This window comes from Coregonus lavaretus, assembly GCF_964263955.1.
Source record: "Coregonus lavaretus genome assembly, chromosome: 3".
NCBI classification, from domain to species: domain Eukaryota; kingdom Metazoa; phylum Chordata; class Actinopteri; order Salmoniformes; family Salmonidae; genus Coregonus; species Coregonus lavaretus.
The window spans coordinates 8,174,035-8,198,344 of record NC_139990.1 but is presented as its reverse complement, the minus strand read 5'-3'; the positions used below and the strand labels follow the sequence as shown (position 1 = coordinate 8,198,344).

At 46.8% G+C, this 24,310-nt stretch overlaps 1 protein-coding gene across 1 annotated transcript in view; it reads left to right on the top strand.

The window, feature by feature from the left end:
• Positions 1-23,681, top strand: part of LOC311121072 (uncharacterized protein) — a gene marked incomplete at its 5' end in the record, with an annotated part of 289,117 nt that extends 265,436 nt beyond the window's left edge. The window contains 17 exon segments of the mRNA XM_084157921.1: positions 3,147-3,218; positions 6,939-6,957; positions 6,960-6,988; positions 7,244-7,285; positions 7,288-7,293; positions 8,504-8,548; positions 8,740-8,793; positions 8,984-9,037; positions 9,352-9,402; positions 9,858-9,947; positions 10,124-10,159; positions 10,267-10,311; positions 20,106-20,300; positions 20,531-20,594; positions 20,902-21,075; positions 21,260-21,337; positions 21,500-23,681. Coding sequence (XP_084014047.1) covers positions 3,147-3,218; positions 6,939-6,957; positions 6,960-6,988; positions 7,244-7,285; positions 7,288-7,293; positions 8,504-8,548; positions 8,740-8,793; positions 8,984-9,037; positions 9,352-9,402; positions 9,858-9,947; positions 10,124-10,159; positions 10,267-10,311; positions 20,106-20,300; positions 20,531-20,594; positions 20,902-21,075; positions 21,260-21,337; positions 21,500-21,693 — 1,248 coding nt within the window. The 3' untranslated portion in view covers positions 21,694-23,681.
• Between the last annotated feature and the right edge of the window lie 629 nt (positions 23,682-24,310).

The following is a 24,310-nucleotide window of genomic DNA, read 5'->3' as shown; positions in this document are numbered from 1 at the left end:
CTCCAATTCAATTCAATGTAAGGGCTTTATTGGCATGGGAAACATATGTTAACATTGCCAAAGCAAGTGAAGTAGATAGTAAACAAAAGTGAAATAAACAATAAATATTAACAGTAAACATTACATTCAGAAGTTCCAAAAGAATAAAGACATTTCAAATGTCATATGTATATATACAGTGTTGTAACAATGTGCAAATATTTAAAGTACAAATGGGAAAATAAATAAACATAAATATGGGTTGTATTTACAATGGTGTTTGTTCTTCACTGGTTGCCCTTTTCTTGTGGCAACAGGTCATAAATCTTGCTGCTGTGATGGCACAGTGTGGTTTTTCACCCAGTAGATAAGGGAGTTTATCAAAATTGGGTTTGTTTTTGAATTCTTTGTGGGATCTCTGTAATCTGAGGGAAATATGTGACTCTAATGTGGTCATACATTTGGCAGGAGGCTAGGAAGTGCAGCTCAGTTTCCACCTCATTTTGTGGGCAGTGTGTACATAGCCTGTCTTCTCTTGAGAGCCAGGTCTGCCTACGGTGGCCTTTCTCCATAGCAAGGCTATGCTCACTGAGTCTGTACATAGTCAAAGCTTTCCTTAAGTTTGGGTCAGTCACAGTGGTCAGGTATTCTGCCACTGTGTACTCTCTGTTTAGAGCCAAATAGGATTCTAGTTTGCTCAGTTTTTTTGTTAAATCTTTCCAATGTGTCAAGTAATTCTCTTTTTGTTTTCTCATGATTTGGTTGGGTCTAATTGTGTTGTTTTTGTTGCCCTGGGGCTCTTTGGGGTCTTTTTGTGTTTGTGAACAGAGCCCCAGGACCAGCTTACTTAGGGGACTCTTCTCCAAGTTCATATCTTTGTAGGTGATGGCTTTGTTATGGAAGATTTGGGAATCACTTCCTTTTAAGTGGTTTAACGTCTCTTTTCTGGAATTTTTATAATTAGCGGGTATCGGCCTAGATTCTGCTCTGCATGCATATATTTGGTGTTTTTCGTTGTACACAGAGGATAATTTTTGCAGAATTCTATGCAGGAAGTCCTCAATTTGGTGTTTGTCCCATTTTGTGAATACATGTGGCGCTGATGTTTAGGCCAAAGGTATGTATAGTTTTTTGTGTGCTCTAGGGCAACGGTCTCTAGATGGAATTTGTATTTGTGGTCCTGGCAACTGGACCTTTTTTTGGAACACCATTTTTTTTGGTCTTACTGAGATTTACTGTCAGGGCCCAGGTCTGACAGAATCTGTGCAGAAGATCTAGGTGCTGCTGTAGGCCCTCCTTGGTTGGTGACAGAAGCACCAGATCATCAGCAAACAGTAGACATTTGACTTCAGATTCTAGTAGGGTGCTGCAGACTGTTTCTAGTGCCCTCGCCAATTCGTTGATATATATGCTGAAGAAGGTGGGGCTTAAACTGCATCCCTGTCTCACACCACGGCCCTGTGGAAAGAAATGTGTGTGTTTTTTTGCCAATTTTAACCGCACACTTGTTGTTTGTGTACATGGATTTTATAATGTCGTATGTTTTTCTCTCAACTCCACTTTCCATAAATTTGTATAGCAGACCCTCATGCCAAATTGAGTCAAAAGCTTTTTTGAAATGAACAAAGCATGAGAAGACTTTGCCTTTGTTTTGGTTTGTTTGTTTGTCAATTAGGGGGTGCAGGGTGAATACGTGGTCTGTCGTACAGTAATTTGGGAAAAAAAACAATTTGACATTTGCTCAGTACATTGTTTTCACTGAGGAAATGAACTAGTCTGCTGTTAATGATAATGCAGAGGATTTTCCCAGGTTGCTGTTGACGCATATCCCACGGTAGTTATTGGGGTCAGATTTGTCTCCACTTTTGTGGATTGGGGTGATCAGTCCTTAGTTCTAAATATTGGGGAAGATTCCAGAGCTAAGGATGATGTTTAAAGAGTTTAAGTATAGCCAATTGGAATTTGTGGTCTGTATATTTTAACATTTAATTGAGGATACCATCGACACCACAGGCCTTTTTGGGTTGGAGGGTTTGTATTTTGTCCTGTAGTTCATTGAATGTAATTGAGAAATCCAGTGGGGTTCTGGTAGTCTTTAATAGTTGATTCTAAGATTTGCATTTGATCATGTATATTTTTTTGCTGTTTGTTCTTTGTTATAGGTCCAAAAAGATTGGAGAAGTGGTTTACCCATACATCTCCATTTTGGATAGATAGCTCTTTGTGTTGTTGTATTGTTTAGTGTTTTCCAATTTTCCCAGAAGTGGTTAGAGTCTATGGATTCTTCAATTACATTGAGCTGATTTCTGACATGCTGTTCCTTCTTTTTCTGTATTGTTTTAGTGATTCACCATAGTGACGGCGTAGGCCTCAGGTTTTTCTGGGTCTCTATGTTTTTGGTTTGGATAGGTTTCTCGATTTCTTTCTTAGGTTTTTGCATTCTTCATCAAACCATTTGTCACTGTTGTTACTTTTCTTTGGTTTTCTGTTAGAGATTTTTAGATTTGATAGGGAAGCTGAGAGGTCAAATATACTGTTTAGGTTTTCTACTGCCAAGTTTACACCTTCACTATTACGGTGGAATGTTTTGTCCAGGAAGTTGTCTAAAAGAGATTGAATTTGTTGTTGCCTAATTGTTTTTTTGGTAGGTTTCGACACTACTTTCCTTCCATCTATAGCATTTCTTTATATTATTCAGTTCCTTTGGCTTTGATGCCTCATGATTGAGTATTGCTCTGTTCAAGTAGACTGTGATTTTGCTGTGGTCTGATAGGGGTGTCAGTGGGCTGACTGTGAACGCTCTGAGAGACTCTGGGTTGAGGTCAGTGATAAAGTAGTCTACAGTACTACTACCAAGAGATGAGACTATAGGTGTACCTACCATAGGAGTCCCCTCGAAGCCTACCATTGACTATGTGCATACCCAGTGTGCGACAGAGCTGCAGGAGTTGTGACCCCATTTTTGTTGGTTATGTTGTCGTAGTTGTGCCTAGGGGGGCATATGGGGGAGGGAATGCTGTCATCCCAGGTAGGTGTTTGTCCCTGTGTATGCTGAGGGTGTCAGGGTTCTTGTCCAGTTATGGCACTTAGGTCGCCACAGACAAGTACATGTGCCTGGGGTCTGGAAATGATTGATTTCCCTCTCTCTCGCTCTCTCTCTCTCTCAGGGTAATGATGGAGCACAAGGTCCACAGGGCTCGTCTGGACCGTCAGGTTCTCCTGGGGCTCCTGGCTTGCAGGTGAGTGTGTCTGTGTGTCTGTGCGTTATCACAAGATATACAGTGGCTTGCAAAAGTATTCACCCCCCCTTGGCATTTTTCCTATTTTGTGTTTGCCTTACAACCTGGAATTAAATAGATTTTTTGGGGGGTTTGTATAATTTGATTTACACAACATGCCTACCAATTGAAGATGCAAAATATTTTTTAGGGTGAAACAAACAAGAAATTGTCACGTTCGTTCATAGACGGGTCAGACCAAGGCACAGCGTGATATGCATACATGTTTATTTAAACTTAATAAACACTTGACAAAACAAAAACGAAACGAAACGTGAAGTCCAAGGTAGACACAAACAACATACCTCATACGGAACAAGATCCCACAACTCAATAGTGCCAATAGGCTGCCTAAGTATGGTCCCCCAATCAGAGACAACGAGCGACAGCTGCCTCTGATTGGGAACCACACTGGCCAACATAGAAAAAATACCCATACTAGATAGATACATAGAACTACACAACATAGAATATACACACCCTGACTCAACATATAAGCGTCCCCTGAGTCAGGGCGTGACAGAATAGAAAAGACAAAAAAACAGAAACCTTGAGCGTGCATAACTATTCACCCCCCCCCCCAAAGTCAGTACTTTGTAGAGCCACCTTTTGCAGCAATTACAGCTGCAAGTCTCTTGGGGTATGTCTCTATAAGCTTGGCACATCTAGCCACTGGGATTTTTGCCCATTCTTCAAGGCAAAACTGCTCCAGCTCCTTCAAGTTGGATGGGTTCCGCTGGTGTACAGCTATCTTTAAGTCATACCACATATTCTCAATTGGATTGAGGTCTGGGCTTTGACCAGAGGCATTCCAAGACATTTCAATGTTTCCCCTTAAATCACTCTAGTGTTGCGTTAGCAGTATGCTTACGGTCATATGTCCTGCTGGAAGGTGAACCTCCGTCCCAGTCTCAAATCTCTGGAAGACTGAAACAGGTTTCCCTCAAGAATTTCCCTGTATTTAGCGCCATCCATCATTCCTTCAATTCTGACCAGTTTCCCAGTCCCTGCCGATGAAAAACATCTCCACAGCATGATGTTGCCACCACCATGCTTCACTGTGGGGATGGTGTTCTCGGGGTGATGAGAGGTGTTGGGTTTGCGCCAGACATAGCATTTTCCTTGATGGCCAAAAATGTTAGTCTCATCTGACCAGAGTACCTTCTTCCATATGTTTGGTGAGTCTCCCACATGCCTTTTGGCGAACACCAAACGTGTTTGCTTATTTTTTTCTTTAAGCAATGGCTTTTTCTGGCCACTCTTTCGTAAAGCCCTAGCTCTGTGGAGTGTACGGCTTAAAGTGGTCCTATGGACAGATACTCCTATCTCCGCTGTGGAGCTTTGCAGCTCCTTCAGGGTTATCTTTGGTCTCTTTGTTGCCTCTCTGATTAATGCCCTCCTTGCCTGGTCCGTGAGTTTGGTGGGCGGAGCCCTCTCTTGGCAGGTTTGTTGTGGTGTGCCATTATATGTTCAACGTTTCTGAAATGTTTTTGTACTTCTCCACAACTTTGTTTTCTGACCTGTTTGGAGAGCTCCTTGGTCTTCATTGGTGCCGCTTGCTTGGTGGTACCCCCCTTTTTAGTGGTGTGCAGGCTCTGGGGCCTTTCAGAACAGGTGTATATACAGTGGGGAGAACAAGTATTTGATACACTGCCGATTTTGCAGGTTTTTCCTACTTACAAAGCATGTAGAGGTCTGTAATTTTTATCATAGTACACTTCAACTGTGAGAGACGAATCTAAAACAAAAATCCAGAAAATCACATTGTATGATTTTTAAGTAATTAATTTGCATTTTATTGCATGACATAAGTATTTGATACATCAGAAAAGCAGAACTTAATATTTGGTACAGAAACCTTTGTTTGCAATTACAGAGATCATAACGTTTCCTGTAGGTCTTAAACCTTTGTTTGCAATTACAGAGATCATACGTTTCCTGTAGGTCTTGACCATGTTTGCACACACTGCATTAGGGATTTTGGCCCACTCCTCCATACAGACCTTCTCCAGATCCTTCAGGTTTCGGGGCTGTCACTGGGCAATACGGACATTCAGCTCCCTCCAAATATTTTCTATTGGGTTCAGGTCTGGAGACTGGCTAGGCCACTCCAGGACCTTGAGATGCTTCTTACGGAGCCACTCCTTAGTTGCCCTGGCTGTGTGTTTCGGGTCGTTGTCATGCTGGAAGACCCAGCCATGACCCATCTTCAATGCTCTTACTGAGGGAAGGAGGTTGTTGGGCAAGATCTCGCGATACATGGCCCCATCCATCCTCCCCTCAATACGGTGCAGTCGTCCTGTCCCCTTTGCAGAAAAGCATCCCCAAAGAATGATGTTTCCACCTACATGCTTCACGGTTGGGATGGTGTTCTTGGGGTTGTACTCATCCTTCTTCTTCCTCCAAACACGGCGAGTGGAGTTTAGACCAAAAAGCTCTATTTTTGTCTCATCAGACCACATGACCTCCTCCCATTCCTCCTCTGGATCATCCAGATGGTCATTGGCAAACTTCAGACGGGCCTGGACATGCGCTGGCTTGAGCAGGGGGACCTTGCGTGCGCTGCAGGATTTTAATCCATGACGGCGTAGTGTGTTACTAATGGTTTTCTTTGAGACTGTGGTCCCAGCTCTCTTCAGGTCATTGACCAGGTCCTGCCGTGTAGTTCTGGGCTGATCCCTCGCCTTCCTCATGATCATTGATGCCCCACGAGGTGAGATCTTGCATGGAGCCCCAGACCGAGGTGATTGACCGTCATCTTGAACTTCTTCCATTTTCTAATAATTGCGCCAACAGTTGTTGCCTTCTCACCAAGCTGCTTGCCTATTGTCCTGTAGCCCATCCCAGCCTTTTGCAGGTCTACAATTTTATCCCTGATGTCCTTACACAGCTCTCTGGTCTTGGCCATTGTGGAGAGGTTGGAGTCTGTTTGATTGAGTGTGTGGACAGGTGTCTTTTATACAGGTAACGAGTTCAAATAGGTGCAGTTAATACAGGTAATGAGTGGAGAACAGGAGGGCTTCTTAAAGAAAAACTAACAGGTCTGTGAGAGCCGGAATTCTTACTGGTTGGTAGGTGATCAAATACTTATGTCATGCAATAAAATGAAAATTAATTACTTAAAAATCATACAATGTGTTTTTCTGGATTTTTGTTTTAGATTCCGTCTCTCACAGTTGAAGTGTACCTATGATAAAAAGTACAGACCTCTACATGCTTTGTAAGTAGGAAAACCTGCAAAATCGGCAGTGTATCAAATACTTGTTCTCCCCACTGGTATATACTGAGATCATGTGACAGATCATGTGACACTTAGATTGCACACAGGTGGACTTTATTTAACTAATTATGTGAGTTCTGAAGGTAATTGTTTGCACCAGATCTTATTTAGGGGCTTCATAGCAAAGGGGGTGAATACATATGCACGCACCACTTTTCCATTATTTATTTATTTGAATTTTTTGAAACAAGTTATTTTTTTCATTTCACTTCACCAATTTGGACTATTTTGTGTATGTCCATTACATGAATCCAAATAAAACTAAATTTAAATTAATGCAACAAAATAGGAAAAACGCCAAAGGGGATGAATACTTTTCCAAGGCACTGTAGTGTGGGTTTTTTCACGGACAATGAGTTTAAAGAATACTCTTCCCTCTCTGCGTGTGTGTGCCCCCAAAGGGACCTCCTGGATTTGAGGGATTGGTAAAGATGGGAAACCAGGAATGAGGGTAAGAGGTAGTAGATATTATTGTTAGTCGATGTAAGGAGTAAAGTAGGATGACTTGAATTGACCTCACCTCTCTGTCCCACCTCCCCCCTCCTCTCTTGCTCTCTCTCTCTCTCTTTGCTCTCTTTCTCTCTCTCTTCTCTCTCTCTCTCTCTCTCTCTCTCTCTCTCTCTCTCTCTCTCTCTCTCTCTCTCTCTCTCTCTCTCTCTCTCTCTCTCTCTCTCTCTCTCTCTCTCTCTCTCTCTCTCTCTCTCAGGGTGAGCCAGGGCTTCCAGGGACGGCAGGACCCAGAGGAATCGAATCCCGGTGAGTGCCCTTTCACCTTTACATGACCCCTACATATGACCTCAGTGACCTCTACCCCTTCTGAAAAAGCAGGACCTTGTCTCATATCATATATCATTAGACAGGCTGTGACATCACACCACTTTCACGGTGTGCCCATACAAAGCAGGTGCCTTGTATCTGACCCTCTATGAAATGAAAATGTAAGCACTCATTACTGTAAGTCGCTCTGGATAAGAGCGTCTGCTAAATTACTAAAATGTTAAATGTAAATGTAAAAATCCATCAAACATCACCCGCTGATCTCACCCAAGATCTCACCTCACATAGCAGTGTACGTATGTATGTCCCTGAGCTTAGTGTACGTGCCAATCAGCTGCCCATGTTACCATGCAAAGAGTTCAGGGGCCGTATTCAAAAAGCATCTCATTGTGTTAATGCTGATCTAGGAACAGGTCCTGCCTGTCCATATAATAAGTATTCATTCTGATTTAAAAGGATAAACTGATCCTAGATCATTTACATTACATTTACAGCACTCCTACTCTGAGATGCTTTATGAATATGGGCCCAGAATTATTGGTTTCTGCTCTGCTTTCCGCAATGTTCTCTGTTTGGTATACTAGATAGACAAAGTTCAAAAGAAGGTGATCTAAAATGGCTCACATAGTTCAAAACAATGAAGAAAGGATCAGGAAGAGAAGCAGGATGTTGTGTCAATCATTCTACATTCTGTCTATGACTCAGTGTTTCTCTGTGTGTGTTCTGAGAGTGCAGGTGCTCAAATCAATGTGAGATTTCAAAGTGATGTGTTTCGAAAGCTGTGTGTGAGATGTGATGTGTGTTGTGTGTGAGATGTGATGTGTGTTGTGTGTGAGATGTGATGTGTGTTGTGTTGAAAGCTGTGATCGAGATGTGATTTGTGTTGTGTTGAAAGCTGTGTATGAGATGTGATTTGTGTTGTGTTGAAAGCTGTGTATGAGATGTGATTTGTGTTGTGTTGAAAGCTGTGTGTGTAATGTGATGTGTGTTGTGTTGAAAGCTGTGATCGAGATGTGATTTGTGTTGTGTTGAAAGCTGTGTGTGAGATGTGATGTGTGTTGTGTTGAAAGCTGTGTGTGAGATGTGTGTGTGTTGTGTTGAAAGCTGTGATCAAGATGTGATGTGTGTTGTGTTGAAAGCTGTGTGTGAGATGTGATATGTGTTGTGTTTATCGTTGATCTATCTGCAGGGTTTCAAAGGAAAGCATGGACATGTTGGCTTCCCTGGACAGAAGGTGAGCCAACCACACACACGCACACCCTACTCTCTTCAGTGTGTCTGTTTGATGTCTGCTACCGTACAGTACACCAATACAGATTATTAGCACGTTGTTATAGATACTGGATAATCCCTCACCCCTCTTTTCCCCCATGCTCTCCATTTCTCTCTTCCTCTCCTCTCCCTCCATCTTCCTCCTCTCTTCAGGGTGATGCTGGACCTGTAGGCCCACCGGGGACAGCTGGCAGACCAGGACTTGAAGTGAGTCAAACCAAACGTTTCATTCACCTGCTCAATTCATGTTGTTTGATGTTTGAATGATGTTCATATGAAATGAATGAATGGTAAATAAAAAAAATTCTAGATCAATGGAATGGTGATGTTGTCACTATGTGCCAATGAGTTATGACTGTGTGTTGAGTCTCATTGAAACGACCTCTGACCTTTTCAGGGTGACGCCGGAGCCCCTGGGCCTCAGGGTCGACCCGGTCCCCCAGGACACCTTGTGAGTACATGACCTTTAACCTTTCACCTATATGTGAAATGGCACCCTATTCCCTATGTAGTCCCGTGTAGCTCAGTTGGTAGAGCATGGCACTTGCAACGCCAGGGTTGTGGGTTCGATTCCCACGGGGGACCAGTATGAAAATGTATGCACTCACTAACTGTAAGTCGCTCTGGTTAAGAGCGTCTGCTAAATGACTAAAATGTAAAAAATTATATGTCTCTTGGTTTGTGTTGTTGTATATAGTGTGTCTGTTAATAAGGTTTTTGTGTGTGCATACAATTTGTAGCTAAGAGGTTATGTTTTATTGGTAGGGTTCTGCAGGAGCAGCAGGACCCCCAGGACCGGCAGGCCCAGCAGGAGAGGTGAGAGGAAATATTATCATCATCAATATGTATTTTCTAATGTAGTAGGAAAGGTTATCAAACCACAGGTCATCTGCATCCAACCCTGGTTTATCTGCATTATTACATTCAGTGTCAGAGTTATGTCTCAGGCAAGGTTAATCATTACTCTTTCTCTGTTGTTTTTCTCTCTTTCTTCTCCCTCTCTTTCTTTCTTTCTTTCTTTCTTTCTTTCTTTCTTTCTTTCTTTCTTTCTTTCTTTCTTTCTTTCTTTCTTTCTTTCTTTCTTTCTTTCTTTCTTTCTTTCTTTCTTTCTTTCTCTCTCTCTCTCTCTCTCTCTCTCTCTCTCTCGCTCTCTCTCTCTCTCTCTCTCTCTTGCTTTCTCTCTCTCTCTCTCTCTCTCTCTCTCTCTCTCTCTCTCTCTCTCTCTCTCTCTCTCTCTCTCTCTCTCTCTGTCTCTCTCTCTGTGTCTGTAGGGTATAAAGGGGGAGAAAGGCCAGGCAGGAGACAGAGGGCTACCAGGGATGGTTGGCCCAGCTGGACCCCCCGGTCATCCAGGAATGATGGTCAGTACACACAATCATAATGGTTTCAACAAGATAGATATACTGTAGAAGATGATAGATATACATTTCAGCATTTCCCTTTTCTATGTTGGTAGCATGGGGACGAGTTGAATCTTAATCACTGTTTTCTCTTCTTCTTCCTCGGTTTCTTTCTTCTCCCTCCCTCTGTCTCTCAGGGAGAACCAGGAAGTGATGGAGCTGTGGGCAAAGATGTGAGTAACCCTTCTGATGTGGTGTTTGTCATTATGACAAAAACATGAATTTAGCTGTATTATATACAACCTTGTTCTCTCACTGATCTTATTCTCCATGTTCACAGGGATCGCCTGGTCTGCCAGGAGACAATGGACAATGTGGTCAAAAGGTAAGAGTCACTGCTCTCCTGTGTGTGTGTGTGTGTGTGTGTGTGTGTGTGTGTGTGTGTGTGTGTGTGTGTGTGTGTGTGTGTGTGTGTGTGTGTGTGTGTGTGTGTGTGTGTGTGTGTGTGTGTGTGTGTGTGTGTGTGTGTGTGTGTGTGTGTGTGTGTGTTTGTTTGCCAAGACAAATTACCACCAGCAGCCACGCTATTAAACCACTGGCTACCTCAGATATGGCCACCACTACCATAAAGGATTATGGGTAGTGTAGTCCAATGGCTGAGGGCTGTAGTGTTGGCCAGGGTCGTGGTTGTGCACACACTCCGTTGGTTTTGGCTTATTCAGCAGATTCCCTAAACCCAGACATCAAACATTGATTATGCCCCAAATGGCACCCTATTCCGTATATAGTGCACTACTTTTGACCAGAGAGCCCCGGCCCCTTCATTTGACCTCAAATACCCTACTTTCCCTGACAATACCTCATACTGCATAGCCCTCCAGTCCCTCTACACTGAAGTCCTGTACAGTAGATACAGTACATTTACATTTACAAGGGAGCCCAGCCAACAGCGAGTTGCAGTAATCCAGACGGGAGATGACAAGTGCCTGGATTAGGACCTGTGCCGCTTCCTGTGTAAGGCAGGGTCGTACTCTCCGAATGTTGTAGAGCATGAACCTGCAGGATCGGGTCACCGCCTTGATGTTGGCGGAGAACGACAGGGTGTTGTCCAGGGTCACGCCAAGGATCTTCGCACTCTGGGAGGAGGACACAACGGAGTTGTCAACCGTGATGGCGAGATCATGGAACGGGCAGTCCTTCCCCGGGAGGAAGAGGGGGGGGGGGGGTAGAAGGATTACTTTATCCTATCCCAGGTGTTCCTTAAAGAGGTGGGGTTTCAAATGTCTCCGGAAGGTGGTGAGTGACTCCGCTGTCCTGGCGTCGTGAGGGAGCTTGTTCCACCATTGGGGTGCCAGAGCAGCGAACAGCTTTGACTGGGCTGAGCGGGAACTATGCTTCCGCAGAGGAAGGGGAGCCAGCAGGCCAGAGGTGGATGAACGCAATGGAGGGGGGTGACGTGAGAGAACTTGGGAAGGTTGAACACCAGACGGGCTGCGGCATTCTGGATGAGTTGTAGGGGTTTAATGGCACAGGCAGGGAGCCCAGCCAACAGCGAGTTGCAGTAATCCAGACGGGAGATGACAAGTGCCTGGATTAGGACCTGTGCCGCTTCCTGTGTAAGGCAGGGTCGTACTCTCCGAATGTTGTAGAGCATGAACCTGCAGGATCGGGTCACCGCCTTGATGTTGGCGGAGAACGACAGGGTGTTGTCCAGGGTCACGCCAAGGCTCTTCGCACTCTGGGAGGAGGACACAACGGAGTTGTCAACCGTGATGGCGAGATCATGGAACGGGCAGTCCTTCCTCGGGAGGAAGAGGGGGGGGGGGGGGTAGAAGGATTACTTTATCCTATCCCAGGTGTTCCTTAAAGAGGTGGGGTTTCAAATGTCTCCGGAAGGTGGTGAGTGACTCCGCTGTCCTGGCGTCGTGAGGGAGCTTGTTCCACCATTGGGGTGCCAGAGCAGCGAACAGCTTTGACTGGGCTGAGCGGGAACTATGCTTCCGCAGAGGAAGGGGAGCCAGCAGGCCAGAGGTGGATGAACGCAATGGAGGGGGGTGACGTGAGAGAACTTGGGAAGGTTGAACACCAGACGGGCTGCGGCATTCTGGATGAGTTGTAGGGGTTTAATGGCACAGGCAGGGAGCCCAGCCAACAGCGAGTTGCAGTAATCCAGACGGGAGATGACAAGTGCCTGGATTAGGACCTGTGCCGCTTCCTGTGTAAGGCAGGGTCGTACTCTCCGAATGTTGTAGAGCATGAACCTGCAGGATCGGGTCACCGCCTTGATGTTGGCGGAGAACGACAGGGTGTTGTCCAGGGTCACGCCAAGGCTCTTCGCACTCTGGGAGGAGGACACAACGGAGTTGTCAACCGTGATGGCGAGATCATGGAACGGGCAGTCCTTCCTCGGGAGGAAGAGGGGGGGGGGGGGGGGGTAGAAGGATTACTTTATCCTATCCCAGGTGTTCCTTAAAGAGGTGGGGTTTCAAATGTCTCCGGAAGGTGGTGAGTGACTCCGCTGTCCTGGCGTCGTGAGGGAGCTTGTTCCACCATTGGGGTGCCAGAGCAGCGAACAGCTTTGACTGGGCTGAGCGGGAACTATGCTTCCGCAGAGGAAGGGGAGCCAGCAGGCCAGAGGTGGATGAACGCAATGGAGGGGGGTGACGTGAGAGAACTTGGGAAGGTTGAACACCAGACGGGCTGCGGCATTCTGGATGAGTTGTAGGGGTTTAATGGCACAGGCAGGGAGCCCAGCCAACAGCGAGTTGCAGTAATCCAGACGGGAGATGACAAGTGCCTGGATTAGGACCTGTGCCGCTTCCTGTGTAAGGCAGGGTCGTACTCTCCGAATGTTGTAGAGCATGAACCTGCAGGATCGGGTCACCGCCTTGATGTTGGCGGAGAACGACAGGGTGTTGTCCAGGGTCACGCCAAGGCTCTTCGCACTCTGGGAGGAGGACACAACGGAGTTGTCAACCGTGATGGCGAGATCATGGAACGGGCAGTCCTTCCCCGGGAGGAAGAGGGGGGGGGGGGGTAGAAGGATTACTTTATCCTATCCCAGGTGTTCCTTAAAGAGGTGGGGTTTCAAATGTCTCCGGAAGGTGGTGAGTGACTCCGCTGTCCTGGCGTCGTGAGGGAGCTTGTTCCACCATTGGGGTGCCAGAGCAGCGAACAGCTTTGACTGGGCTGAGCGGGAACTATGCTTCCGCAGAGGAAGGGGAGCCAGCAGGCCAGAGGTGGATGAACGCAATGGAGGGGGGTGACGTGAGAGAACTTGGGAAGGTTGAACACCAGACGGGCTGCGGCATTCTGGATGAGTTGTAGGGGTTTAATGGCACAGGCAGGGAGCCCAGCCAACAGCGAGTTGCAGTAATCCAGACGGGAGATGACAAGTGCCTGGATTAGGACCTGTGCCGCTTCCTGTGTAAGGCAGGGTCGTACTCTCCGAATGTTGTAGAGCATGAACCTGCAGGATCGGGTCACCGCCTTGATGTTGGCGGAGAACGACAGGGTGTTGTCCAGGGTCACGCCAAGGCTCTTCGCACTCTGGGAGGAGGACACAACGGAGTTGTCAACCGTGATGGCGAGATCATGGAACGGGCAGTCCTTCCCCGGGAGGAAGAGGGGGGGGGGGGGGGTAGAAGGATTACTTTATCCTATCCCAGGTGTTCCTTAAAGAGGTGGGGTTTCAAATGTCTCCGGAAGGTGGTGAGTGACTCCGCTGTCCTGGCGTCGTGAGGGAGCTTGTTCCACCATTGGGGTGCCAGAGCAGCGAACAGCTTTGACTGGGCTGAGCGGGAACTATGCTTCCGCAGAGGAAGGGGAGCCAGCAGGCCAGAGGTGGATGAACGCAATGGAGGGGGGTGACGTGAGAGAACTTGGGAAGGTTGAACACCAGACGGGCTGCGGCATTCTGGATGAGTTGTAGGGGTTTAATGGCACAGGCAGGGAGCCCAGCCAACAGCGAGTTGCAGTAATCCAGACGGGAGATGACAAGTGCCTGGATTAGGACCTGTGCCGCTTCCTGTGTAAGGCAGGGTCGTACTCTCCGAATGTTGTAGAGCATGAACCTGCAGGATCGGGTCACCGCCTTGATGTTGGCGGAGAACGACAGGGTGTTGTCCAGGGTCACGCCAAGGCTCTTCGCACTCTGGGAGGAGGACACAACGGAGTTGTCAACCGTGATGGCGAGATCATGGAACGGGCAGTCCTTCCCCGGGAGGAAGAGGGGGGGGGGGGGGGTAGAAGGATTACTTTATCCTATCCCAGGTGTTCCTTAAAGAGGTGGGGTTTCAAATGTCTCCAGAAGGTGGTGAGTGACTCCGCTGTCCTGGCGTCGTGAGGGAGCTTGTTCCACCATTGGGGTGCCAGAGCAGCGAACAGCTTTGACTGGGCTGAGCGGGAACTATGCTTCCGCAGAGGAAGGGGAGCCAGCAGGCCAGAGGTGGATGAACGCAATGGAGGGGGGTGACGTGAGAGAACTTGGGAAGGTTGAACACCAGACGGGCTGCGGCAATCTGGATGAGTTGTAGGGGTTTAATGGCACAGGCAGGGAGCCCAGCCAACAGCGAGTTGCAGTAATCCAGACGGGAGATGACAAGTGCCTGGATTAGGACCTGTGCCGCTTCCTGTGTAAGGCAGGGTCGTACTCTCCGAATGTTGTAGAGCATGAACCTGCAGGATCGGGTCACCGCCTTGATGTTGGCGGAGAACGACAGGGTGTTGTCTAGGGTCACGCCAAGGCTCTTCGCACTCTGGGAGGAGGACACAACGGAGTTGTCAACCGTGATGGCGAGATCATGGAACGGGCAGTCCTTCCCCGGGAGGAAGAGGGGGGGGGGGGGGTAGAAGGATTACTTTATCCTATCCCAGGTGTTCCTTAAAGAGGTGGGGTTTCAAATGTCTCCGGAAGGTGGTGAGTGACTCCGCTGTCCTGGCGTCGTGAGGGAGCTTGTTCCACCATTGGGGTGCCAGAGCAGCGAACAGCTTTGACTGGGCTGAGCGGGAACTATGCTTCCGCAGAGGAAGGGGAGCCAGCAGGCCAGAGGTGGATGAACGCAATGCCCTCGCCTGGGTGTAGGGACTGATCAGAGCCTGAAGGTACGGAGGTGCCGTTCCCCTCACTGCTCCATAGGCAAGCACCATGGTCTTGTAACGGATGCGAGCTTCAACTGGAAGCCAGTGGAGTGTGCGGAGGATGGGGGTGACGTGAGAGAACTTGGGAAGGTTGAACACCAGACGGGCTGCGGCATTCTGGATGAGTTGTAGGGGTTTAATGGCACAGGCAGGGAGCCCAGCCAACAGCGAGTTGCAGTAATCCAGACGGGAGATGACAAGTGCCTGGATTAGGACCTGTGCCGCTTCCTGTGTAAGGCAGGGTCGTACTCTCCGAATGTTGTAGAGCATGAACCTGCAGGATCGGGTCACCGCCTTGATGTTGGCGGAGAACGACAGGGTGTTGTCCAGGGTCACGCCAAGGCTCTTCGCACTCTGGGAGGAGGACACAACGGAGTTGTCAACCGTGATGGCGAGATCATGGAACGGGCAGTCCTTCCCCGGGAGGAAGAGCAGCTCCGTCTTGCCAGGGTTCAGCTTGAGGTGGTGATCCGTCATCCATACTGATATGTCGGCCAGACATGCAGAGATGCGATTCGCCACCTGGTTATCAGAAGGGGGAAAGGAGAAGATTAGTTGTGTATCGTCAGCGTAGCAATGATAGGAGAGGCCATGTGAGGATATGACAGAGCCAAGTGACTTGGTGTATAGGGAGAAAAGGAGAGGGCCTAGAACTGAGCCCTGGGGGACACCAGTGGTGAGAGCACGTGGTGCGGAGACAGCTTCTCGCCACGCCACTTGGTAGGAGCGACCGGTCAGGTAGGACGCAATCCAGGAGTGAGCCGCGCCGGAGATGCCCAGCTCGGAGAGGGTGGAGAGGAGGATCTGATGGTTCACTGTATCAAAGGCAGCAGACAGGTCTAGAAGGACAAGAGCAGAGGAGAGAGAGTTAGCTTTAGCAGTGCGGAGAGCCTCCGTGACACAGAGAAGAGCAGTCTCAGTTGAATGACCAGTCCTGAAACCTGACTGGTTTGGATCAAGAAGGTCATTCTGAGAGAGATAGCAAGAGAGTTGGCTAAAGACGGCACGCTCAATAGTTTTGGAAAGAAAAGAAAGAAGGGATACTGGTCTGTAGTTGTTGACATCAGTGGGATCGAGTGTTGGTTTTTTGAGAAGGGGTGCAACTCTCGCTCTCTTGAAGACGGAAGGGACATGGCCAGCGGTCAAGGATGAGTTGATCAGCGAGGTGAGGTAGGGGAGAAGGTCACCGGAGATGGTCTGGAGAAGAGAGGAGGGGATGGGGTCAAGCGGGCAGGTTGTTGGGCGGCCTGCAGTCACTAGTCGCAAGATTTTATCTGGAGAGAGAGGGGAGAAAGAAGTCAAAGCATAGGGTAGGGCAGTGTGAGCAGGACCAGCAGTGTCATTAGACTTAACAAACGAGGATCGGATGTCGTCAACCTTCTTTTCAAAGTGGTTGACAAAGTCATCCACAGAGAGGGAGGGGGGGGGGGGGGGGGGGAGGATTCAGCAGTGAGGAGAATGTGGCAAAGAGCTTCCTAGGGTTAGAGGCAGATGCTTGGAATTTAGAGTGGTAGAAAGTGGCCTTAGCAGCAGAAACAGATGAAGAAAATGTAGAGAGGAGGGAGTGAAAAGATGCCAGGTCGGCAGGGAGTTTAGTTTTCTTCCATTTCCGCTCAGCTGCCCGGAGCTCTGTTCTGTGAGCTCGCAATGAGTCATCAAGCCACAGAGCTGGAGGGGAGGACCGAGCCGGCCGGGAGGATAGGGGACACAGGGAGTCAAAGGATGCAGAAAGGGAGGAGAGGAGGGTTGAGGAGGCAGAATCAGGAGATTGGAGGGAGAAGGATTGAGCAGAGGGAAGAGATGATAGGATGGAAGAGGAGAGAGTAGTGGGAGAGAGAGAGCGAAGGTTGCGGCGGCGCGTTACCATCTGTGTAGGGGCAGAGTGAGTAGTGTTGGAGGAGAGCGAGAGAGAAAAGGATACAAAGTAGTGGTCGGAGACATGGAGGGGAGTTGCAGTGAGATTAGTAGAAGAGCAACATCTAGTAAAGATGAAGTCAAGCGTATTGCCTGCCTTGTGAGTGGGGGGGGATGGTGAGAGGGTGAGGTCAAAAGAGGAGAGGAGTGGAAAGAAGGAGGCAGAGAGAAATGAGTCAAATGTAGACGTGGGGAGGTTGAAATCCCCCAAGACTGTGAAGGGTGAGCCATCCTCAGGAAAGGAACTTATCAAGGCGTCAAGCTCATTGATGAACTGTCCAAGGGAACCTGGAGGGCGATAGATGACAAGGATATTAAGCTTAAATGGGCTAGTGACTGTGACAGCGTGGAATTCAAATGAGGAGATAGACAGATGGGTTAGGGGAAAAATTGAGAATGACTACTTGGGAGAGATGAGGATTCCTGTGCCACCACCCCTCTGACCAGATGCTCTCGGGGTATGCGAGAACACATGGTCAGACGAGGAGAGAGCAGTAGGAGTAGCAGTGTTTTCAGTGGTAATCCATGTTTCCGTCAGTGCCAGGAAGTCGAGGGACTGGAGGGTGGCATAGGCTGGGATGAAGTCAGCCTTGTTGGCGGCAGAACGGCAGTTCCAGAGGCTGCCTGAGACCTGGAACTCCAGGTGTGTGGTGCGTGCAGGGACCACCAGGTTAGAGAGGCAGCAGCCACGCGGTGTGAGGCGTTTGTGTAGCCTGTGCGGAGAGGAGAGAACAGGGATAGGCAGAGGCATAGTTGACAGGCTGCAGCAGATGGCTACAATAATGCAGAGGAGATCGGGATGAAATGAACTAAACATCAGGGAAAGGAGAGAGCAGGCCTCCCTCACCAAAAAAAATATATATATATAACTCTCCCAACTTCCACCTCAGAAACTATAATTGTTTCACTGAACCACCCGAGTAAAACTCTCCCAACTTCCACTTTAGAAATTAGAATTGTTGTAAACTACAGCAGACTGTTATCAGTAGCTGTAATTAAGTACAGCAGCTACCAACCACCTAACGTTAATGCCTCGGATGAGGTTAGAAAAACAGCTGAATGGTAGCAGCTAGCTGGCTCAATCACAGGTACTCTTAAGCATGAAATAACATTGGAAACAATTAACCATAGTTGCAAAAAGTTACCAGTAGCTACCCGCTAGCTAGCTAGCTTTGTTGGTCCAAGTAGTGGGTAGGCTAGCCTCGTGCTTCGCCGGAGTCCGCCGAATACAGTCCTTACCTACAATAATTACCTACAATAACCTTCAATAACTACCTGAGTAAGCTACCTATAATACCAAACTACAATACCTACCTACAATCTAAATACATGGTTTAAGCTTAACTCAACACCATATAAGAAGCCAAGCTTACCTTTCATAACGCAGCAATGATTAAACGTTGGGTAGCTAGCACAAAGATATTGTATTTAGCTACCACAGCCTGCTGGTAGTGTTGGCTGGCTAGCAATGGCTACTGTGTTGACTTTGTTTGAAAAACGGCGTCGCTGCGAACGAATGTAGCTGGCTAAAAGGATATTGTTTTTAGTTGCAACCGTTGCTAATAGCAACTCGCCAGCTAATCCAGGAGGTGAGTTAGCTAGCTAGCTTCGTGCTACATCCGGCACCGCCGAATACAAAAGTAACCTACAATAACTACACAACAGCTACCCACAACAGCCCACGATGCCTACCTATACTACTTAATAATATACAGCCCACGATGCCTACCTATAGTACCTAACTACAATCTAAATACATAGTTTAAGCCTTACTCGACAAAGCCCAAGCTATGTATAAAGCCAAACTGGCAGACTGCAATCAGTAGCCGAAATTAAGTACAGCAGCTACCAACCACCTAACGTTAATGATAATGAGGTTAGAAAAACAGCTGAAGGTGGCAGCTAGCTGGCTCAATTACAGGTACTCTTAAGCGTGAAATAACATTGGAAACAGCTAACCACAGTTGCTAAAAGTTACCGGTAGCTACCCGCTAGCTAGCTAGCTTTGTTGGTCCAAGTAGTGGGTAGGCTAGCCTCGTGCTTCGCCGGAGTCCGCCGAATACAGTCCTTACCTACAATAATTACCTACAATAACCTTCAATAACTACCTGAGTAAACTACCTATAATACCTAACTACAATACCTACCTACAATCTAAATACATGGTTTAAGCTTTACTCAACACCATATAAGAAGCCAAGCTTACCTCCTGCTAGAGAAAACACAACCTCTCCCGTCAGCAGCCCAGTCTGTCCCAGTAGTTACCAATATAGTTATTCTCTGTCCCCTGGATAATGCTATTAACTGTGGGCGCTACATGAGATGAGGTGATTTGTCATTGTGACAGGAAGGCATTGTCAGGGCTTTTAGCTGTAGTACAGATTACAGAGGAGCTTCCTCTCCTCTCCTTCTCTCTCTTCTGTCATCATTCGGGTCCAGTGTCTGGTGTTGACGTGTAAACATTAGCCCTTCATAAATGCCTGCTTTGTTCCACATAAATCACAGATGTCTGTCTGATGCTGTTTACAATAGGGTGGGTAGGCTACATACAGAGTGTATTTACTGAGACTGGGAGGCTTTGTATGCATCCCAAATGGCACCCTATTCCCTATGGGCCCTGGTCAAACTTAGTGCGCAATATAGGGAATAGGGTGCCATTTCATTTGGGATGCAACCTATGTCTGTGTTGTTAGTGTGTAGGAGGAGGAGGTAAGTAAGGAATACTCTAAAGGCAGGGTAGGGCCCGGTTACAATCTAAAGTGGACACTGTCCCCTTGTTGACTTGACTCTCCTTCAAGGGTCTGACAAGACTGTATAGGTGGAAATTGTTGAAGAAACATGGGTGCCAGTGTGCAGGAGTTTATTCATCTTTTCAATCTTCAATATTAAACTCTGTTGTCAGTGGTCCAACAGTGCTTCTCAGTGGCTACCTCTCATCTCTTACCTCTTAGCTCTTTCCCTCCCTCTCTCTCTCTCTCTCTCTCTCTCTCTCTCTCTCTCTCTCTCTCTCTCTCTCTCTCTCTCTCTCTCTCTCTCTCTCTCTCTCTCTCTCTCTCTCTCTCTCTCTCTCTCTCTCTCTCTCTCTCTCTCTCTCTCTCTCTCTCTCTCTCTCTCTCTCTCTCTCAGGGTGAAGCAGGTACCCCAGGTCAGAGGGGCGCCCCAGGGGAGCGAGGTCGCCCTGGACTTCCTGGCGGAGGGGGGTACTCCTCCAAGGCTGATGCCCCAGTGATGGGCCCAGTGGGACCCAGGGGAGAGAGGGGGACCCCTGGCTCACCAGGCACTGCAGGGTCCCCCGGACCTCCAGGAATACCAGGCAACGAGGTGAGACCTTAGTTACTGTGATGAATTGCATTGATTATGAATTGATTACTTCTTATGTTCTTGTTTGTTCCACAATGTCTAATGGAATGCTAAACCAACAGTTTGGTCAACAGTTGAAAACTCAAAAGACCCAATACGGTTTTTAGCGATGAGAAGAGGTGATTCATGTATTATGTGTGCAGTAGTCAGGTCCTCTTTCATACTGTATATCCTTCTATTTCTCTCCACAGCCTGTGGTCAACTATGACAACATCAAGGACTTCATTCGCCAGCAGGTCATGAAGATCTTTGATGGTGAGAACATCCTCTTCTCTTCTTTTGTGTTTATCACCCAGACACTGTCCATTTCTCCTAACTGAGCTGTGGGAGAGAATGGGAACTTGTTTATTGATTAGGTTTATCACCCAGACACTGCAAAGATCTGTCCGTCTTTCCTAACTGAGCTACAGGAGAGAATGGGAACTTGTTTATTGATTCGGTTTATCACCCAGACACTGCAAAGATCTGTCCTTCTTTCCTAACTGAGCTGCAGGAGAGAATGGAAACTGGTTTATTGATTCGGTTTATCAACTGTGATTGTACTGTATCTCTCCCCCTACAGAGAGGATGGCCTACTTCATGTCTCGTATGCCGCAGCCACAAGAGGTGTCATCTCCCGGTCGTCCTGGCCCCCCAGGGAAGGATGGTAATCCAGGTAGAGATGGGACTCCAGGGGCCCCAGGTCAGCCAGGGCAGATAGGTAGAGAGGGTCGCCAAGGACCCTTGGGACCACAGGGTGAGTCTAGACCCCACGTTTGATTCATGTTTTTGATTATTTTGTCGTAAGGCTTAAATACCATGGTCATAATAAAGCCATAGGAGACCTTAAAAAGTTATGACAAGTGATGTCAATTTAGCGTAATTGACTTGACATAAAGGTTAGCTACTCTCTCAAGTAATGTCCTCTGTCGTGTCTGCAGGTCCACGAGGTCTAAAGGGAGAGAAAGGTGACAAGGGTGTAGGGGAGATGGGTGACAGTGGACCCCCAGGAGCACCAGGTAAGACCAACTTCAGCCTGTCAAAATAATTTACACTCAATAAGTTTTACCTTTAAATTGCAACTGTTCTTTTATAAGGATTAATTTGTATCCAGTGCTTCAATGATGCCCTCTGTCCCATCATCAATTATCTTACTCTCTTGTCCCCTCCCCCCCCCCCAGGTGTTCCGGGCCCCCCAGGCTATGGTAAGATGGGCCCCAGCGGCCCTGTGGGTCAGCAGGGGGTCCCTGGGGTCTCAGGAACTCCTGGACAGCCGGGTCAGAAGGGCAGGGAGGGCCGGTGTAACCCCTCTGACTGTATGAGCCAACCAATAGAGTGGAACCCTAAGGGCCCTTCCATCAAGGGCCCCTACTAGAGAGAAGGCTTTGAAGAGGAGAGGATGAGATAGATGGAGAGATAGAAGAAAGCAACCCAAATACCAGAAGGCACTAGAGAAAGGAGTGGAGGGGAGAAGAGAAAATAGATCAAACAAAAGACCAGAGCTACCGTCCGATCAACAGAAATCATCCCAGGAGAACAAATTAATACTGAAACACCAATAGTTGATGTGGAGGACCCATCCCTAATTCATCAGTGTTTGCCAGTTAGCTGTCCTCCTCACCACCTGTGTAGAAAATGTATATGTGTAGTACCTTCCTCTAACTGAAGCCTTAGTACCAGCTGAAGTTGCTTCAATAAAGGAGAGATATGGACGCTGTACTATCCTGCCTCTGTCCTCTCTTTCATATATTTTCTGTTCATTCCTGCTACGTTTCCCAACTGTAGCTATCAGCTCTTTCTATTAGTTAGACATGTTTATTTTGACAATACCAGCAAGAGCAAATCCAGCCTTTGAAAAATGCATATTCTTCCTCATCCTCACTATCATCCTCATCTTCATTCTGATTATAAAACGTGCCCGTTGGGAGTATTAGGCAGCTACTTTGTGATTTTCTGCGTTGATCTAGCTTCTGTCTAGCCATAGAAACAAAATGAATAGAACTGACATGGCACTCCCATTTCAAATTCCCATTCTAATCATTCTATCTCTTTGTACATTCTGTTCGATTTCTATGCTTGAATATACTCCCTCATCACTTGAATGATGTCTGATGCTTTAACAAATCTGTACGCTATACCATCAAATAATGGCCTTATGAGAAGTTCTCACCTTCTCTTCCCTGTTTGCGTGAGAAGAACATAATGTACACCTCCCAAGAGTGCCTGTTTTGTACATATTTATATTTATATGTAATAGCTTTTTATACATTTTGGATTTGGGGTCAACATGGTTTACCGTGTGTTCGCTATGGTCAACTGTCAGGAATCCACTACGAGTGTGGTTTTTGTAAGATTTCAAAGTGGAGTAATTTGTTCTTAAAAAAAATAAAGAGAAATTAGCGTTTTGGGTGAAAGCAGATTGGATTTCTATATGGTGGTATAATTATGCTTTGGAAGATATTTTCATGCGTGCCTTTGTATGAAGTACATATCATTTTCAAAACTGCCTCAAAACTGGCAAAACAATTAGATTTCTAGTTATGTAGCAATTTATCAACAAGTCTCTTACAAAAGATAAACTTGAAAGGGATCATTTGCTCCTCCAGCACACCACTGGTTACTGTAACAGAAATAGGGTTGCAAAATTCAGGTAACTTTCCAAAAATTCCCAGGTTTCCAGAAATCCTTGTTTGGATGATGGAGGGGATAAGCAGAACATCCGGAATCCTCCAACCAGGATTTATGGAAAACCTGGGGATTTTGGGCAAGTTACCGTCATTTTGCCATGCATAGCGGAAATACATGCTTTATGACCACTAAGAGTTTTCAATGTCATTATCAAAGATAAGAGAAACAGGCTGAATTTTCATAGGAGAGGCAGTTAAGCATCTTCATCCAATCAGCTTCTCCTAGTATCAATTACTAACTGAGTACAACTTGTACGTCTCCTGCCTTGTATGTTGTGTTGTTTTGAATGTTTGCAGTTTTACCTGTCATCTATACACTACAGTCAGTAACCCCTAGCTGTGTAAGGGATGTGTCACCAGGTTTAGATTCATATGGGTGTTCTGAGTTGTTATTGGAAGGGCAATGAGGTTTTCTTGACCATTTGACCTGTCCATAGTAGTTCCTGGTCAGGAAAACCTACTGACCCTAGTTATACTAAACAAAGCACCCCGATAGTTAAATATCTCCCCTCTACATTCCTAGCTTTCATAAACATCTTGTTGAAACCACGCCACTGTTCCCTGCTACTCTCAGTATATCTGTTGACGTGTGTTTTATGTTGGCATCACTTTTTATAAAGATATGTTTTTTTAATGGAAACTTTTCAGAAAAAGATAATAAAATGTTTAAAGCAGACGTGGTCTGGTCGGAATGTTGTTGTTGATAAACACATTTGACGCATCAAAGTATCAAATGTGGCTCAGTTTTACCATACTTACCATCAACGTGTCCAATGCCTTTTATTGGAATGCCTTTTCTTGGTTCTCTGATTGAAAGCACACTAGGGACAAAACGTTAACTAGCACTCCAATTCAATTATTTAGCTTTTCAAGTAAGCAGAGTGCTAGAGCTGCTTTTGTATAAACTTCAAGCCACCTGCAAGACTCATACTACTATGTGAATGAGTCCAAGTGGAAAGCTTTTCCAGTAAGGCCTTCACAAAAGCTTAACTTCCGCAGCTTTGAGTGCATGACATTGTACTACACACAGAAGGATAGGGCTGGATAAACTGCAGATCATAAAGCAGAAATACAACTAAAGAAAGACAGAAACTGAGCTGGGTGTTTGGGGACATTTTAAATGGTATATGCCTTATACCAGAATACCTTTGTATGCAATAATGTATGTCATTATCCTGTAGTCTAGGCAGTAAACTACATGCAGTTATGCAGCACTTAACTCTCACCTTTTCGTATTTTCTTGGAAAACAGTTGGCAACCAACTTAAAGGGTGCATTACCAGCAACAATTGGACTGGAGTGTGGC